Source organism: Lissotriton vulgaris, chromosome 3_1 (genome assembly GCF_964263255.1).
Source record: "Lissotriton vulgaris chromosome 3_1, aLisVul1.2, whole genome shotgun sequence".
NCBI lineage: Eukaryota > Metazoa > Chordata > Amphibia > Caudata > Salamandridae > Lissotriton > Lissotriton vulgaris.
This window is the reverse complement of record NC_141689.1, coordinates 1,547,515,411-1,547,535,777: the sequence shown is the minus strand read 5'-3', so window position 1 is coordinate 1,547,535,777 and position 20,367 is coordinate 1,547,515,411. Positions and strand designations below refer to the sequence as shown.

Here is a 20,367-nt window from a genome sequence, read left to right as displayed (position 1 = left end):
CTCTTCCTTATCATACTTCTCTCTTTTCCTTATCTTTCTCTTCATCTTTCCACTACTCTCAATATTGCCTAACCACCCCTCTATATTAACATCTCTTTTTCCTGCCCTCCATCTCTCTTTTATTATATAAATATGTAAACTCAATATTAATGCTTGTTTCATTCTTCCTTAGATTGCCAATTGATTAAATAACATCAGACGTTCAGAATTGTTTGACACAACATCAGTGAAAACACCATCACGGTAAAAGTATCTATTTTGCTTCTGTATTGACTTGTAAGTATAGAAAGAGCAAGGAAAAAAATAAGACACATATATCAACACACACACATATATATATATATATATATATATATATATATATATATATATATATATATATATATATATATATATATATATATATATATATAGTATATACTTATAATTAGAAAATATCATATAGAAGATTTCCATAGGTAACATTAATCTTAAGAAAAAAAATTAGTTAACAAAAAAGTAAAACTAATTGCTTTTTATTTTGCTACCAGCTCCAACTATAAAACAAGTCCAAAACAACAATAGAGTGGATTTAGAGAAAAAAAAACGTGACCTAATCATATATATAATTAGTTATAAAAATAATTATATATATATATTTATATACTTACCATTGAAAATTATTTCTTTTATAAAGACAATTGCTAATTGTTTGGAAATATATACAATTAGAAGTATGTTTTTAAAATAAGCTACCAACGTGTAACTTAGAATATATTTAACAGTAAAATAATTATATATATATATACATATAAATATATCCAAATATATATATATCCAAATATATATATATATATATATATATGCTAATAGTATAACTTATAGCTAGTACATCACTAAAATTGTAAACAAAATACATCTAAAGCTGCTACCTAAAATACAAAGCATAAAAATAGTGTTCAATTAATTGCCTTGCATTATAGTTAACTACAAAACAAATATAAATTAGCAATAGATATATATATATATATATATATATATATATATATATATATATATATATATATAAATATATATATATAGAGATTAAATAAGAGAGAGAGAACGAAAAAAGACTCGCGTATAACAAAAAAATCTAGCAATACTGTAGCGATATCAAATTATTTCATAAATTAGCTTAGCTAAGATGCAAATACTAGCAGCAGATTATCATCAAGGTCATGACAAATTTACAGGCAATTCTAGAGGTTTTCAATGCTTGCCAAATAGTACTTTTGCAATTATACACAACTATTACAAAGATGCACATACATGGACTAAAGAAGACTTGCATTACATTATGAAATTAGGTGATGCTTTATATATAGATATGCATTTACTTAATAGCGAACAACTTAGGCATCCAGATGAGTTACCAAATTTTATTGAACACAATACTACTATCTATTCTCTTAAACTTAAAGAACCTTATTATGGAGACATATTACAACAATGTGACCCTTCGTTTCCAAATCTCAACAAAATATTAAAACCTGCACTTGATTCCAACTCCGGTGTTATACTTTGCATGGAAATTTATGTTATTTCCATTTTTAAGAAAAATGATTCGTACTTTGTATTTGACTCACATAGTCGTGATAACACTGGAATGCCTCATCCAAATGGAACATGTATTACTATACAGTTCACATTTGAAAAACTTCTAGAGTACATCACTAATCTGGCACACTATCTTAAGAAACCAAACATGAATTGTGTGCCGTATGAATTAACTCCAATACAAATAAGTACAATTACAAAAGAATCACTTCAAAAAGCAATGGTGCGTCATGAAAAAAATAAGAATGCAGTAGCACCGAAAAAATTTTATGTGTATTCTACTAAAGGTAGTGAAAAAATGTTCACACAAGCATTTGAAATGCGTATAGAAAATGCCAAAAAAATCATTCAGAGATGTCAATCGAAAACAAAAACTTTTTGGAATAAGGAACAGCCATTAGCATTTTTAGATAATACTCCTAGTACTAGTACGTATTCCTGTGCAATTCTCACTACAACAGGGCCTAATAATCAATCTAAAAAGAACAGCAAGCAGATCAGCACAACACAATATACTAATACACCAGAAGAGACTACTCCTACTGACACATATGCAAGTATACTTAAGAAAACACTTAAGAGCAACACAGAAAGACAACATATTAATAGCACACACATAAATGTACAACAAACAATACCAGCAAGTAATTTAAATACCAACACATATTCTACTAATGTCATTAATAACACACACATAAATGTACAACAAACAATAAACACAAGTAATGTACATACAAACACATATTCAAGTGATTACTATAATACATATAAACTTATTACTGGAAGTAATGACAGTTTACTTCATGATAATATACACAATAGCACATTGCAGAACAAGGAAAGTAGCACAAATAATACCAATATAGATTCAAATATTTTAACACAAACACCACAAGAAATTCCCTTTTTACATAACACACATCCACAGGAAAAAAAACACATAGTGATAAAAGTATTCACTATACACATTGTCTTCAAAATAGTATATTTGCTATTCTAAAGAACTACTGTAAACCAGCATATATTTGGGATAGTGTAGACTTGCACTGTATTATGAATCTTGGAGATGCTTTGTACAATGAAATGCACTCTGTCGATGAACAAGATTGTATGCAACCTCTAAAGTTACCAAATTACATAGTTAGCAATGACATAATCTATTCTACAAAGCTCAAAAAATGCTTTAGCGAGGAACTAACAAAATCAGCACAAACTTTACATAGTAAATTTATATCTGCATTAACTTCTACAATTAATTCACAAACTGGTATATTGATCTCTATAGGTAGATATATAATTTCAGTCTTCAAAACTATACATACATACTCTCTATTTGATTCACATAGCCAAAATGAAAATGCAATACAACATCCTAATGGAACATGTATTGCTATCAACATTGACTCTATTAATCTTATTATAGAATACATCCTAAAGTTAGGCAATAGAGAACAAATTACTAATTCTGGGAGTATTACTTTAGATTTAACTACAGTGAACATAACAACAATTAGCAAAAAAGGATTACACCAAACACAACGGAATCATAAACAAGGAAATGTAAAGTCTAGAAAAAGCATATATGTTCATACGACACATATATCTATAAATGCATTAGGGGAAATTCCTTCGAATAACTTACAAGTAGAAAATACAATAATAAACACACAAAACAGCAATAGTCAGGACAATAGACTGCATGTAACAGAAGACAGTTATTTAGCTTCACACATAGCTCTTAACAATACTGAGATAATAAACACATTAACAGCTGATGTTGAATCACTAATTCAACCAACTAATATAGAAATCCTAGAAATAAACAGTAATAGAAAAAGAAAACGGACACAAAACAAAGAGAATGAACCTAATCATAGACATATAGCAGGTCAAACAACAAATGAGATAATTAGGATATTTCAGGAAGAAATACAATATGGACCCGAGTACACTTGCACTATTTGCAATCAACTATGGCATAAGCAAAGTCTTCAAAATACACACAGTATTAGTAAGAGAGCTAAATTCATAGAATGTAATATTAGCAAATACAGAACAAATGAGATATGCAGAACATGTTACACATATATATCTAAAGACAAAATACCTCCATGTTCAGTATATAATGGGATGACATTTCCTGATATCCCAGCAGTCTTACAGTTGCATAACTTAGAAGAAAGATTAGTATCGCCAAGAATACCTTTTTTACAAATTAGAACATTACCACGTGGATTCCAAAAATCTCTATCAGGTGCAGTAGTAAATGTCCCTGCAGACGTTATGACAACAGTAACTGTTTTACCAAGGCAAATTAATGATAACATGACAATTCCAATAAAATTAAAAAGGAAATTAAGTTATAAATCTTATACCCATTTTGAAAATGTTAGACCAAACAAAGTTAAACGTGCAGCTTTATATTTAGCCACTACAAGCACTTTGTTTCAAGAATATGGAATCACTATTAATAAAGATTGGGATTATACAACACAAGATATACATTCTTGTGATGAGACTTCAGATACAAGTAATACGTCAGATTCCTCAGACAACATTCCAGCAGGAAATTTAGATACTATGTTAGATAATGAAACTATTACTACAGAAACAAATAATATTTTAAGTTTAGCACCTGCAGAATATAACACACCAAGAGGCCTGTATGAAGACAAAGATTCTGAATATTTGGCATTCCCAACTATATTTTGCGGAAAACGAAGGCCGACTAATGAAGAAAGGCATGTCCCAATACATTACAGCACAATCTGTCAATCAGAAGTAAGAAGTAATGATCTAAGAGTAGCAAAGTGTGTTACTAATCTTTTCTTTAAATTAAAAACATTACACATTAAACAATTACAGAGCAAAATATTTATATCTCTTAGGAAATACTTTAATAATGGAAACATTATAACTGCCAAAGACATAAAGAATAAATTAGATACAATTTTGCAGTATAATGAAGGATACAAAATACTTAAAACTATCCGTAGTTCACCACCATATTGGGAGCAATGCAAAAAAGACCTCTTTGCTATGATTAGACAATTAGGATTACCAACATTTTTTTTAACTTTATCTGCTGCAGAAACGAAATGGTATCACTTAATTAACATATTATTACGTACAGAAAAGAGACCAGAATGCACAAAAGAAGAATTTAAAAATATGTCATGGGAAACAAAATGCAAATTAATACAGCAGAATCCCATTACATGTGCAAGACATTTTGACTTCCAAGTTCAGAAATTTTTTAATTCTGTTTTATTGCATGAAAGTAATCCAATTGGCAAAATTATTGATTACTTTTATAGAGTGGAATTCCAACAACGGGGATCACCACATATACATGCTATAATATGGATAGAAAATGCTCCACTATATGAAACTTCTGATAGAAATGAAGTCACTACTTTCATAAATAAGTATGTTACATGTGCAAAAACAGAAGAACCAGATATAGAGTCTTTACTACCTCTACAAAGACACGGCCATACCAAAAACTGCCGTATCAAACATAAAAGAACATGCAAATATCATTATCCCAGATATCCAATGCCTGAAACTTTTATACTAGAACCAATAGAGCTAGACAAAACAAATAACGAGCTCTTACAGCAAATTGAACTAATACATCTAACTATAAATAGCCAAGAATTTTAAAATTATACTTTTGAACAGTTTTTACATTCAATGAACATAGATCTAAAACAATATACTTTATGTATACAATCTATTATACAAAAAAATACTATTTTCTTGAAAAGGACACCAGCTGAATGCTTTATAAATAACTACAATCCAACTATTTTGAAAGCATGGCAAGCAAACATAGATATACAATACATCTTAGATGCATATGCATGTGCTGTGTATATTGTTTCATACATTAGTAAATCACAGCGAGGAATGAGCAAACTAATTGCCCAAGCTGCTAAAGAAGTACATGCCAATCCAAGTATTAAAGAACAACTTAAGCATATAGGGAACAAATTCTTAAACTGTACAGAAATAAGTGCACAAGAAGCAGCATATCTAATACTACAAATTCCTTTACGGAAAAGTTCAAGATCTTTTGTATTTATCAATACAAGTCCTAATGAAAAGCGTACATACTTATTAAAAGACATCGAAACTATCAATTCTTTACCAGATGAGTCTTGTAAAATACAATATGATAATATTATAGTCAGATATAGTAAACGCCCTGTAAAATTAGAAACATGTACATTAGCTGACTATGCATCTATGTATAATGAAAAGAAAAAATGTAAAGGAAAAGAAGAAACAGGCCATGACAATTTCCTTATTGAAAATAACTTTCATAGCTCAGATGACGAAGAACTTGAGATAAATTTAGTAGACGAAACAAACTGCATAAAAAGAAAAAAAGCAAGAGTAATTCGCTATTGCAGATTTAACATCAAAAATGACTCAGAAAATTACTATAGAGAATTGCTCATGCTTTTTTACCCATGGCGAAATGAACATAATATAATTAATAACAAGGAAACTTATTATGAACGCTATCTAGAACTTAAAAATGCAGTTGATTCAAACCATAATAAATATAATAAACATAATAAACAACTAACAACTAATAGCAATGAAACTAGTATATTAGATACATTGCTACCACCAATAGATACAGAAGAAGATAACACCATATTCCATGAAGTGCAAAATAATGAAAACCCATTGTATGACCTATCATTTGATTTAGGGATTAGAAGTACAAGTAGAGAAGAATCAATAAGCAATAACATAATGCCAAAAGAACAATATGATAGTATAATGCAAAATCTAACAGAAGAACAACTTAACTTTATATATCATCATTTGCATTGGGTTAAAACAAAAGAAACACCATGCTACACATTTTGTACAGGTGGTGCAGGAGTAGGCAAAAGTTTCCTTATAACAGCACTTTACCAAACATTAGTACGTTATTACAATACAAAAGCAGGAGAAAACCCAGATAACATATATGTATTGCTTACAGCTCCAACTGGCAAAGCAGCACATAACATTCAAGGACAAACACTACATAGTACTTTTAAAATACCTATTTCACAAACACTAACTCATAGACAGCTAACTCATGAGAATAGAAGCACACTACAAGGTCAGCTAATGCATCTTAAATTGCTAATAATTGATGAAATATCAATGGTAGGGGCTAATGTATTCAACTTTATACATAATAGATTGCAAGAGATAAAAATGTCTGATCTCCCTTTTGGCGGAATATCTATTTTAGCAATTGGAGACTTTTACCAATTGAAGCCAGTTTTTGACCCATACATATTTGACAACCCAAAACATTCATATAGGCCAGTAAGTACTAATTTATGGCAGACACATTTCAAGTTATTTGAGTTGACTAAAATAATGAGACAACAAAATGACTTGCCATTTGCTCAACTACTAAACAGATTAAGAGAAGGGAAACAAACAAATGAGGATATTATACAGATAAAAACACGAGAAATAGAGCCACCTGAAAACATTAGCAAAACGATCCCTTACATTATGGGAACTAACAATGAAGTCAATAGCATAAATAATGCAGTTTTATTAGAACATATAACCCATTACCCAGTTTACACAGCTACAGCAATAGATACAGTTGCAGCAGACTTAAGTGAAGCAGTAAAAAAAAAAATACTCAAACAGTTGCCCACAGATTCTACTAAAACAATGAGCCTGCCATCAATATTACATATTGCATTGCAATTAAGATATGATTTAACTAACAATATAAATGTCAATGATGGTTTAACAAATGGTGCAACAGGTATAGTAGAATTTGTGGAAACTATCAATAACAGCCCAAATGTAATTTGGATTAATTTTGATAAAGAAACAGTAGGCAAATTAACAAGACAAGAAAACAAACACATATATCACAGTAATATTTTGCCTCATTGGACACCCATTCATGCTATTACACGGCATTTCCAATATACACAGAAATTTATAACTATTATACGCAAACAATTCCCATTGAGACAATCATCTGCAAGAACTATACATAGAACACAAGGAGAAACAATTGAGCCCATTTACATTCACTTTAACAACAGTAAAGTACATCATCTACATTATGTAGCTTTAAGCAGAGCTAAATCTTTAGACAACATATACATTAGAAACTTTCAGCAAGACAAAATAGCTGTACATCCAAAAGTGCATGAAGAAATGACACGTTTAAGAACACACATGCTATTACAAATATCAGTACCACAATTAGATAGCTATAGACAACAGTGTAATATAATTGTCCATAACATACGGTCCTTGCAAAGAAATTACACTGCTATGAAATCAGACAAAAATATCATGAACAGTGATATTATATGCCTTACTGAAATCAACACAACTAGAAAAGCAGATAAGAATACGTTCTTAATAGAACAATATCACCTAGTATTATTTGATAAATTTCACAACCAGCACACTAAGCATGGTATTGCCATTTACTACAAAAAAAACATGCTTTTATCGCCAATATATCAAACACTACACGAAATTGACTTTTTAATTTTCACTCAGCATCTTAATGATTCAGAATACTTATTTATTATACTGTACAAACCACCACATGTACTTTTGCAGACATTATTACAAGCTTTAAGTAGCATAATTTACTTGTATCCAAATTCAAAATATGTCATCATGGGAGACTTCAATATAGATTTAACACAAATGTCACCAAACAGAACTTTGCTATTAGAATATATGCTGCAGCAATTTCAATGCCAGCAAAAAATACAACAATACACAACAGACTACAATTCTACACTAGATCACATCTATACTAATGACAACATCATGCACTACGGTACATTAGAATCATATTATAGTGATCACAAAGCATTATGGGTGGCAGTTTAAAATGCAACCACTTCATTAACATGCTATTTTATTACAGGTAATAGCAAAAGGGGAAAAATTTATGCTCAGAATGTGTACTAACATTTTCTCTCATTTCAGATGATTTCCATAGAAGACCTCAAAAAAATGAAACATGAAGACAACAAACCTTACCAAAAAACAATCCGAGCCAACGTAATAAAATGTTCGACAAAAACAAACTATACAAATGCTAAACAAGAGCACAAAGTCATGTATCATCTAGCTCTAGCTGATGAAAGTAGTTGCATTAAAGCAACGTGCTACAATGAGCCATTTTACCAGCAAACTAAAGAAGGACAAGCTATTATGATTCGCAATTTCTTAGCCAAAAACAATGTGATTATCATCACGAAACAAACGAAACTATCACGCATGATGCCCTTATCTATACCTCAAGAAATAATACAGGAGGCACAATATATCCTACAACCCCCTGCTCCACCAATATCACCGATAAAAACAGTTAAAGCAGCTTCACTACGCTCATTAATGAGCATTTCTGGGACTATTGCTGAGGTAAGCTTATAAAAAAAAAAACTCACCCTTTTACACGCACACTATGTACCAAAAACTCTTGCACACAATACTTACACCTTTGACAAACTCTCACTCTTTGACAAACTCTCCCTCTTTGACAGACTCTCTCGCTCTTTGACAGACTCTCTCTCTCTTTGACAGACTCTCTCTCTCTTTGACAGACTCTCTCTTTGACTCTCTCTTTGACTCTCTCTTTGACTCCCTCTCTCTCTCTTTGACAGACTCTCTCTCTCTTTAACAGACTCTCTCTCTCTTTGACAGACTCTCTCTCTCTTTGACAGACTCTCTCTCTTTGACTCTCTTTGACTCTCTCTTTGACTCTCTCTTTGACTCTCTTTGACTCTCTCTTTGACTCTCTCTTTGACTCTCTCTTTGACTCTCTCTTTGACTCTCTCTTTGACTCCCTCTTTGACTCCCTCTTTGACAGACTCTCTCTCTCTTTGACAGACTCTCTCTCTTTGACAGACTCTCTCTCTCTTTGACAGACTCTCTCTCTCTTTGAGCAGACTCTCTCTCTCTTTGACAGACTCTCTCTCTTTGACAGACTCTCTCTCTTTGACTCTCTTTAACTCTCTTTGACTCCCTCTCTTTGACAGACTCTCTCTCTCTTTGACAGACTTTCTCTCTTTGACAGACTCTCTCTCTCTTTGACAGACTATCTCTCTCTTTGACAGACTATCTCTCTCTTTGACAGACTCTCTCTTTCTTTAACAGACTCTCTCTTTCTTTGACAGACTCTCTTTGACTATCTCTCTTTGACTCTCTCTTTGACTCACTCTCTCTCTTTGACAGACTCTCTCTCTTTGACAGACTCTCTCTCTTTGACAGACTCTCTCTCTCTTTGACAGACTCTCTCTCTCTTTGACAGACTCTCTCTCTCTTTGACAGACTCTCTCTCTCTTTGACAGACTCTCTCTCTCTTTGACAGACTCTCTCTGTCTTTGACAGACTCTCTCTCTCTTTGACAGACTCTCTCTATCTTTGACAGACTCTCTCTCTTTGACTATCTCTCTTTGACTCTCTCTTTGACAGACTCTCTCTCTTTGACAGACTTTCTTCAACAGACTGTCTCTCTTTGACAGACTGTCTCTCTTTCACAGACTGTCTCTCTGGCAAACTCTCTCTCTCTTTGACAGACTCTCTCTCTCTTTGTCAAAGAGAGAGAGAGTCTGTCAAAGAGAGAGTCTGTCAAAGAGAGACAGTCTGTCAAAGAGAGACAGTCTGTCAAAGAGAGACAGTCTGTCAAAGAGAGACAGTCTGTCAAAGAGAGAGAGAGTCTGTCAAAGAGAGAGAGAGTCTGTCAGACTGTCTCTCTTTGACAGACTGTCTCTCTTTGACAGACTCTCTCTCTTTGACAGACTCTCTCTCTCTTTGACAGACTCTCTCTCTCTTTGACAGACTCTCCCTCTTTGACAGACTCTCCCTCTTTGACAGACTCTCTCTCTCTTTGACAGACTCTCTCTCTCTTTGACAGACTCTCTATTTGACAGACTCTCTCTTTGACAGACTCTCTCTCTCTTTGACAGACTCTCTCTCTCTTTGACAGACTCTCTCTCTCTTTGATAGACTCTCTCTTTGACAGACTCTCTTTAATTTCTATTACCAATTTTGTCTTACAGGAAGAAGAAATAAAAACAATTGTTATTGCCGGACAAGATACAAAACTTAAATCAATAACTGTGAAAGATACAACGGACTCAGTAAAAATAACTCTTTGGAGAGATGCCACAGACTTTCCCATTGAAATTGGATCCTACATTAAGATGACGCACCTGACAGTGCATGAATTTAACAACAATAAAATGTTAAACACAACAAGGAATACACAATTTCAAGTAAGTACAAATTATGAAAATATTAATAACTTGCTCTACTACTCAATCTATACTATCTACTTTTTAAAACACCATCAAACTCTATATTCACTAATTACAATTCACTCAAACTCTCGCTTCTAATACTCTCTATCTAAATGCATTAAGCTATACTATGTATTATACTAATCACTACTATAAAACTAACTAATACTCTCCACTTTATTAAAACGTATTTTTACTAAAGTAGCTATAACATTACAAAACAGTCTATAATCCTCTATTATACCTTTTCACTATACGTACTCACAATCTATCCTTTCTTAAACTATCTTCACTACTTATTAACATTATTTAAGACTGCATATAACAAGAAATTTTTCCGTAGGTCAACACAAGAAAAGAAATAAAATAACTTCATAAATATGAAATTAACTAAATTCTTTTTCCTTCACAGAAAATAGAACCACCAGAAGAAGAAATAAATATGACTATATATGGGCTCGAAACTGCGAATCAGGAACACAGTACACTAAATGTACATATTGATAATGCAGAAAATTTACAATCTGTCGAAATAGATAACAATATTCTACTGGACTTCTTCAATATACCACCGGACATTGACGACATTCAAGAAGCTCTAATGCCAATCTTGCCAAAAAATGTAAATGTAATATTACAAAATGGATACATACGAAAAATACATGAGTTGTAAAAAACAACACAATACTTGACTGTAAATAAACGTACAAAATGGGAGATATTCAAATTATGTTTCAGTAAAAAGGCTAAAAATACAGTATTTTAATTAAAGTTTAATTTGCTTGCAAACAATAATACTAAATATATATTTACTTAAATAAAACTTTTTAAAGCTTTTTATCTTGTATTTGCATTATTATTTACAGAGTACATAAGATATGTTAATGGACAATTTTACTTTAAAAAGACTACAACAAATGCAATTATTCCATAGCAAATTGAGCTACATGCAAAAATGTTAATGTGTAAATTTTTTTTTACAGAAGCTACACCACATGTGCACTCATTCGATGTTATGTAGCAAATTCATCTGTCTTATACATTGTGAAAAAATGGTAACATAAAAACATATCCAACGTTCATTAAAAATGCTACTCCCATGATAATGCTCATACGCCCACATTTTCATCCATCCACCCATCATTCATCCCACCACCTTTTCATACATCATTCATACATGCAACATTTTCTCCATCCATACATCCATCTAACATTTCAGTCTCCCAAATATACATCCATCCACACACCCTTTCATCATCCATCATTCATCCACTTACCTTTTCACACATCCATCCATGCAACTTTTCATTTAGCCTTTCATCCTCCTATCCATACATCCTTCATCCATCCACGCTATCATCTATACATCCATACGCCCACCCTTTCTCCATCCACACATCATTCATCGCATCCACCCATCATTCACCACAGCACCTTTTCACACATACATCCAGCCATCTTTTCTTCCATCCATACTTCATCCGTCCACCCTTTTATCATTTCATGCATCCTTTCATCCACACTTTTATTCATCCATCCACACTTGCATCTTTCTATCCATACATCCATCCTTTTCACATCCAGCCTTCAATTCATACACCCACCTACATTTGCACACATCCATCATTCAGGCAACATTTTTATTAATACATCCATCTACCATTTATTATACTAACAATACATCCATCCACACTTTCAGTTTCCCATCCATACATCCATCTTTACACATACACACTTCTATCCATCCACTCATCATTTGTCCAACAGCATTTTCCCCAATCCATCAATCATTCGTCCATGCAACATTTTTCACATCTATCTTAAAAATTAATTCCCCAATCTATACACACATCAACGCATCCATCCAGCCACACAATACTTATCCACCTACATTTTTGCTCATACATCATACATCCATGCAACATTTTAACTATCCATCCTTCCATCCATCCATCCTACATGCTTCATCCATTCAATGTTTCATCTATACATCAATACACACACACTTTCATCCATCCACCCATCATTCATCACACCACCTTTTCACACCTCTATACATCATTCATCCATTCAACATTTTATACATCCATACATCCACCTTTTATTACATCCGTCCTTCTTCCGTCCACCCTTTCATCATTCCACACATCCTTTCATCCATTCACACTTTCAATAATACATCCTGCATCCAACAACACTTTCATCCTTCCATCCATACATCCATCCATTACACATCCACACACCTTTTCACACATCCATCATTCATCCATGCGACATTTTATACATCAATCTTCAAATTATTCTAAAGTTATGGGATTGTTCAAACTAGTAAAGTCACTATGCAATATAGTTCCTATGCATAGTTCTGTGGCATCCTAAAATGCCTTATTGATGTTTTACAACAAAACGTGAAATCACTTTCTAAGACCTTGACTTCATTGTATATGTTGTTTAAAGAAGTTTCTAAGCAACTGCCTGCATCCATCTAACAGTGCCTTGTCCAAAATATATTTTCATAAGTTGAAAAAAAGGACACAATACTTTACTGTAAATGGAAGTAAAAAAAAAATATTCAAATTAGGGTTCATAAAAAAAGAAACAGTATTTATTAAATTTTATTTTGCTTTCATACAATAATAGTCAATATATTTACTTAAATAACATTTTCAAACAGTATCTTCTCTGTGCATTATTAGTTACAAATTTCATAAAATATGTTACTGTGGAAATTTAGTTGAAAGAAACGATAACAAATGCACTCATTCTATGTTCTATAGCAAATTAAGGAAAATGCACAAAATGTTACTGTGCACAATATTCTTTTTTTTAAAGAAGCTGGAACATGCAATCATTCTATGTTCTGTAGCAAATTCATCTGTCTTATTCCTTTTTAAAGAATGGGAAAATAAAAACATATCCAACATTCATTAGAACTGCTACTCACATGATAATGCTCATACGCCCACACTTACATCCAGCCACCCATCATTCATCCCACCACCTTTTCATACATCATTCATCCATGCAATATTTTATCCAACCATACATCCAGCCACGTTTCATTCCATTAATCCACCCTATTATGCTACAAGACATCCTTTCATCCACACTTTCATTCATCCATCCACACTTGCATCTTTCCATCCATACTTTCTCAGCCACACTTCAATACATCCAACAATCATACAGCCACCTACAATTTCACACATACATTCATCATTCATGCAACATTTTTATTAATACATCTAACATTTCATTCTAATAACAATAGATTCACACCCTTTCAGCTTTACGTCCATACATCCATCCTTGAAACATCCACCCTCCCATCCATCCACTCATCATTCGGCCACCCACCTTTTCAACAATACATCATTCATCCATGCAACAGATTCAACATCCATCTGGAAATTTCAGTCTCCAATGTATATACACATCAACGCATCCAGCCAGCAACACATCATTTAGCATCCTACATTTTCACACATACATCATACATACATGCAACATTTTAACTATTCATAGTTTCACTCTACCATCCATCCTACGTTTCATCTATACATCCATCCACCCACACTTTCATCCACCCACCCATCATTCATCACAACACATTTTCATACATCAATACATCATTCATCCATGCAACATTTTATACATCCATACATCCACCTTTTCTTACATCCGTCCTTCCAACAACACTTTTATCCTTCCATGCATCCTTTCATACACACTTTTATTCATCCATCCTTCATCCAGCCACACTTTCACATTTCCATACATCCATCCTTTACTCAACCACCCTTCAATCCATACACCCATCATACAGCCACATAAATTTCAACACATCCATCCATCACATTCATCTACCATTTCATTCTACTAACAATACATCCATCCACACTTTCAGCTTTCCATCCATACATCATTTACACATCCACCCTTCTATCCATTCACTCATCATTTGTCCAACAACTTTCTTAACTATCAATCAATCATTCATCCATGCAACATTTTCAACATTCATCTTAAAATTTCATTCCACAATCTATACACACATCAACACATCCATCCAGCCACACATTATTTATCCACCTAGCTTTTCACACATGCATCATACATCCATGCAACTTTAACTATCCATCCTTTCATTCTTCCACCCATCCTTCATACATCCATCAGTTCATCTATACATCAATTCACCCACACTTTCATCCATCCACCCATCATTCATCACACCACCTTTTCACACATCCATACATCATTCATCCATGCAACATTTTATGCATCCATACAACTACATTCTCTTTTATACGTCCTTCCGTCCAACATTTCATCCATTCACACTTTCAACAATCCATCCTGCATCCATCCACACTTTCATCCTTCCATACATCCATCCATCCTTTACACATCCACACACCTTTTCACACATCCATTATTCATCCATGCAACATTTTATACATCAATCTTCGAATTCTTCAGAAGTTATGGTTTTTACAAACTAGTAACGTCACTGTGCAATATTGTACTTATGCATGGTTCGGTGTGACATCCTCAAGTGCCTTATTGATGTTATCCAACAATACATGCAATCGCATTCTAAGACCTTCACATCATTGTATATGTTGTTTAAAGAAGTTTCAAAGCAGCTGCCTGCATCCATCTAAAAGTGGCTTGTACAAGATATATTTCCATAAGTTGAAAAAAAGTACACAAAACTTTACTGTAAATGGAACTAAAAAAACATAACTAAATTACGTTTCATACAAAATGTAAAAGTATTTTCAGTACAGTTTAATTTGCTTACATACAATAATAAATATGTTTACTTAAATAAAAAAGTTAAACCTTATCTTGTCTTTGCATTATTATAAAAAACAACATCAATGTTACTATGCAAACATAATTTAACAAAGTACAACAAATGCACTCATTCTATGTTCTATAGCAGAGTGGAGCTTCAGAGTGGAGCTTCAGAGTGGAGCTTCAGAGTGCAGAGTGTCAAAAGCAATGCCAATAGCTCTAACTTTAACAAAGGCAAAACCATTGCATTGTAAATGCTTGTTTTGTTTTGGTAACTGTGATATCTTGTTGGGGCTTGACCCTGAGGTTTCAGGGGTACCCATAGGAGGTGGAACCTGTGGGGTAATTTGCTTGAGGGAGGGCGCCAGAACTCCACCTGCCCTAGACGTCTACCTCATGTGTATTTTGCTAGGAGGGGGTTATCGGGGAAGAGGGGGTGGGGTGGGTTGGGTGAGGGAGGGAGCTACTAGGGGTTGTGGATTCTTTGATAGTTGTTTTATGTTTTGTTCTCAGTTTGTCTGGCATTTGGCACACAGCTCCATGCTGCCAGGTACACACCGTCATACCCGCCAACACTATCACCATACTTCTTCATTCGATATGACCGCTGCAGATGCCCATGGCGCCTCTGGAAGTAGGGAGGGGATGGAACTCTTCAGCCTGCTCCCCTGGAACGTAAATGGTTTGGGGGACAAAATAAAATGAGGGCTGGTTATGGCATACATTAAAAGGTTGCACCCCGACATAGTTTGCCTCCAGGGGACCCATCTCAAGGGCACAAAATGTGGCTTCCTAGCGCGAGGAGCCTATAAGGTCTCAGCCCATGCAGGATATACATCTGGGTCCCAGGGAGTAGCCATTTTGATTAAAAAGTCCTACGCAGTTTACCGTGACTTGCACTTGGACAGATCCACAGGGGACCTATGTAGAGGTAACAGGGACATGGATGAGACAGTGGATCACTGTGGTCTCGGTATATGCTCTAAGCATGGGCAAATTTTGCGAATCTGGCGTTCGCGAATTTGCGTATTTGCGAACTCGCAATCCGCAAAATCCGCGAATTCTCGCGAATTTGCGGATTTTTCTTTGTGTTCGCAAGGGTTTCTGCCAGTTCGCGAGGGTTTTGTACCGGCTCGCAACGGTCGCGACTATGTTGTTTCTACATCTGGTTCATCATCACAGGTTCCCAGCACCCTCTGTTTCACCACTGCCACCCTCTGTTTCACCCATGCCACCCTCTGGTACATCAATGCCACCCTCTGGTTCATCATCACTGTAGATTATGGGGGGAAAAGCAAGCACACCTGCCCTGCTTCAACTGACTTGAATTAATTTGGGGTTGATTTATTAATGTGTCACTGTTTTAAAATTCCAGTCTGGCACCTGCTTCCTTATCTGTAATTTGCTTTCTGTTGCAGTGCAATTTTTTTTTTCCAGGACCTTTGTGGCCTACTTGTAGCTATTCTATGAGCCTGCTGTGAGGGTCAGAGCAGGGTCATACAATTGTTGCAACTAGCAACTGAACTCTGGAGGGGCCCCAGTCAGGAAGCACTACAGGGAATGGAGTTTGAACTTTTGCACCTGCTGAGTGCTTTCACTTTTGCAAAACTCGTTTTTATGCAATTTCGCGGGATTCGCGGGGCGCGAACTTGCGCGAGATCGAATTCGGAAGCCGCGAATTCGTGCGAATATGCGATTTGTTTTATGCGGCGTGTTAGTTCGCAAGGTTTTGTGCGTTTTAGCGAGCCGCTTGTAGCGCAACGGCGCGAAGTTACCCTCACGGTCGTTCACGGGCGCGGCCATCTTGTTTGCATGACGTATTTCCGTTTCCGAGCGCGATGTGTAATCTCGCAAAGTGTGCGGCTCGCTAGTACAATTTCGCGTGTGTTCGCGAGGAAAATCTCCCGCGAACTTACCCACGCGGTCATGAACGGGCGCGGCCATCTTGTTTCTCATTCATTGCTATGGTTCTGGGCATGCTTCTTCTATCCTCTTTGAATATCTGCCATCCTTTGCCTGTTTGAAGTTTTTTTTTATCTATTTTACTTATTATCTATCCCTCTATCTTTCTAGTTCTATATTTTTGTGTTTTCTGCTACTTTTGGTTAATTTTAAACTACTTTTTTAAACTCTTTTCTTTTCTTCTCTTCCCTAATCTATTTTCTTTATTATTTAGCTTCCTTTCTGCCCAGACCATGGTAAAGGGAGCCGGGAAGCATCCCGAGAAGGGGAAGGGTCCCGCACCCCGTGCCCGGCTACCGTACGGGCGTTTGAGGGGGGAGCAGGTCGCACCCCGGGAGATCTTCAGCCCGGAGGAGGTCGCCGCACTAGTTTATTATGTTCAGCGCTGCCTCCCCAGGACCATCATGGCAGGCGGCAGGATCGCTAGGGGGTACGGGATCCAGGAGTGCCGGGAGCGGTGGGAGAAGATGTGCCGGGCCATGTACCAACACTCTCGGGTCCGGCGCACCTACAACCAGGCCACCCACCGTTGGACGGATCTCATGGACTGGGAACGCGATCTGCTCGACCTGCTCGGCCTTGAGATCCCCGGGCTTGGTGAGTAGTAGTAGCTATTTCTTTACTATGTTTTCTCCTGCTCTGTGTGTTATTATCTTGCAAATTTTTGTTTTTTACCAAGATCAATAATGCTGCTGATTACATTGTAGGTAAATTATATTTCAAAATCTTCTGTGCATTTCAGGTGCACTGCTCTCCTTCTCAGTAGCGCTGCTACTATGCTTATTTGTTTTCGATTTTGTGTTCATTTCATTGGCCTATGAATTTATGCATGAGTGTAATTTAAAGTACTGCGTAATGCTAGACACTAAGGGTCAGATTTTTAATTACCGGGGCATCCCTGCAAAGAAGAAGGGATGCACCAGTAATTGTGCGCCACGCCACCACCACCCATGGTGCGCCGTATTTACAATGCGGCGCACCATGGGCCCAAAACGTCACCAAAGTGTTACGCATCTGTGCCATAAAGGCGGCGCATTGCTGGAGTTGCGTCGCAACGATGGCGCAGCTCCAGAAATGCTCTGGGGTGCCCTATCTCCCCAATGCTGCGTCAAGCCATACGTCTGCTTCAAGCAGACGCAGGGTTTGAGTCACGCATCATTGTCCTCAAAGTGACTGATTGAAATCTTGTAGATTTCCCTCAGCCACTTTTAGGATGCGTTCCTGCGCAGGAACGCCCTCCCTTGCACCGGAAAGCCCCCTGACGTTGTGAATATACGCCGCACCTTGGCGCCTCTTTTGTTCTGCCGCTGCGTCACAAAAGTCACGCAACAATGGAGCAAAAGACCCGCAAGGGACTTCTAAATCAGCCCCTACAGACTCAAGTCCAATCCTTCCTTTGTACACATGGCGATAAGAAGAAATAGTGGTGGTGGATTGATAGTTTGAGTATTTTAATGACTGGTTAATGTAGTAGGAAACTTTAGTGTTGTCGCTGATCTGCAATCACAATGGACTTTGTCTGTCACTTCGCGTGCTGCGGACTGCTGCCTGCCAGTCCTAGGCAAACCTTTTTAGTACTTTGTTTAGTGAGTTACATAAGAACTTTCCAAGTCGACGGTCCGCAAATCAAGCAATACTAATAACGTAGTAGACCACATGAGATCAGTCAATATATCCTCTGGAATACTTGTCTATTTGCTATTTGGCCAAAATATTTTGTTTTTGTTATTTTGAAATGTTTGATTTGGTTGACAAATATCATCCATGTTTTCTGGTCTTTCTTTCTTTCATGTTGTACATCAGCTCCCCCCAGGGGCAAGAGGACACAGGAGGAGGAGGCTGCTGTTCGCCAGGATGCAGGCCAGGATCGGGCAGGCGAGGGCTCCTTTGCTGGCCCCGGTAAGTTTTAATTTTAATATAGAGTACCTATTTTTTCCTAGCGTTCCTCATTCGATTTTTCGAAATCGTCTTTGATCTTCTTGTAGACTGGATCTAAATTCTTATCCTGCCTCGACTATGACTCCCTGTGGTATTACTAGATTATTCTTATTAGTCTGTCTGTGTAGCTAACTAAGATTGCACATTTGGCAATTCCATTGGACTCCCATTCTAATCAGCAATAGCTCTATGCACTGAGTGCAGTTCTCTGGGATTGTCCATACTGTCTTTTCAAGTCTTCTAAATGTTTATGCTTTGACAATTGCCAACAATAAAAAGGTGAATGACCACCAAGAAAGAATAAGATACTACTTTACTTTTGGTTTGGATAGGAGGACAATCCATTCTACTACTGGTGCAGGGACAAATCTGCACAAACATAACTATGGACACTAAATAATGCATTGCTTAGCTTATCAATTATAATAGGCTCTGTTAGACTTTCCACATACCTCAGTGATAACAGACTGTGTAGTTGAACCCCCAATCTCCTTACTGACTAGATAGTGTGGCAGAGTCATTTAGCTCCCAAAGTCACCGATGATTGATCCCCAATGATGATTAGATTATCCAACGCAGGACAAGAGTACGGAGTCAGAGTCAAGAAGTGTCAGAGGCACGGACTCATGCTTGCAAAAATTCCAAAACCTTTAGCTCAGCCACTCTATTCTGGAGGACCAAAAACCACAGACTCTATTTAAGTTTAAAAGCTTTATTAAAAGTAAACACATTTATTAAAATCAAGTTTGTCATAAAACTAAACGTTTAA

At 35.7% G+C, this 20,367-nt stretch overlaps 1 protein-coding gene across 1 annotated transcript; it reads left to right on the top strand.

Moving 5' to 3' along the window:
* The first annotated feature begins 206 nt into the window (after positions 1 to 206).
* LOC147728175 (uncharacterized) lies at positions 207 to 11,568 on the top strand. Its single transcript, XM_086963747.1, has 4 exons — positions 207 to 243; positions 8,578 to 9,015; positions 10,656 to 10,871; positions 11,308 to 11,568. Exons 2-4 carry the CDS (start codon positions 8,578 to 8,580, stop codon positions 11,566 to 11,568), a joined length of 915 nt encoding a protein of 304 aa, XP_086819873.1. The 5' UTR covers positions 207 to 243.
* Positions 11,569 to 20,367: the final 8,799 nt, after the last annotated feature.

Excerpts from the sequence above, each read along its gene's own strand:
- LOC147728175 (XM_086963747.1), top strand. The coding sequence starts at position 8,578 with ATGATTTCCATAGAAGACCTCAAAAAAATGAAACATGAAGACAACAAA. Across the intron at positions 9,016-10,655 it reads TTTCTGGGACTATTGCTGAG|GAAGAAGAAATAAAAACAAT; the intron begins GTAAGCTTATAA and ends TTTGTCTTACAG. Across the intron at positions 10,872-11,307 it reads CAAGGAATACACAATTTCAA|AAAATAGAACCACCAGAAGA; the intron begins GTAAGTACAAAT and ends TTTCCTTCACAG.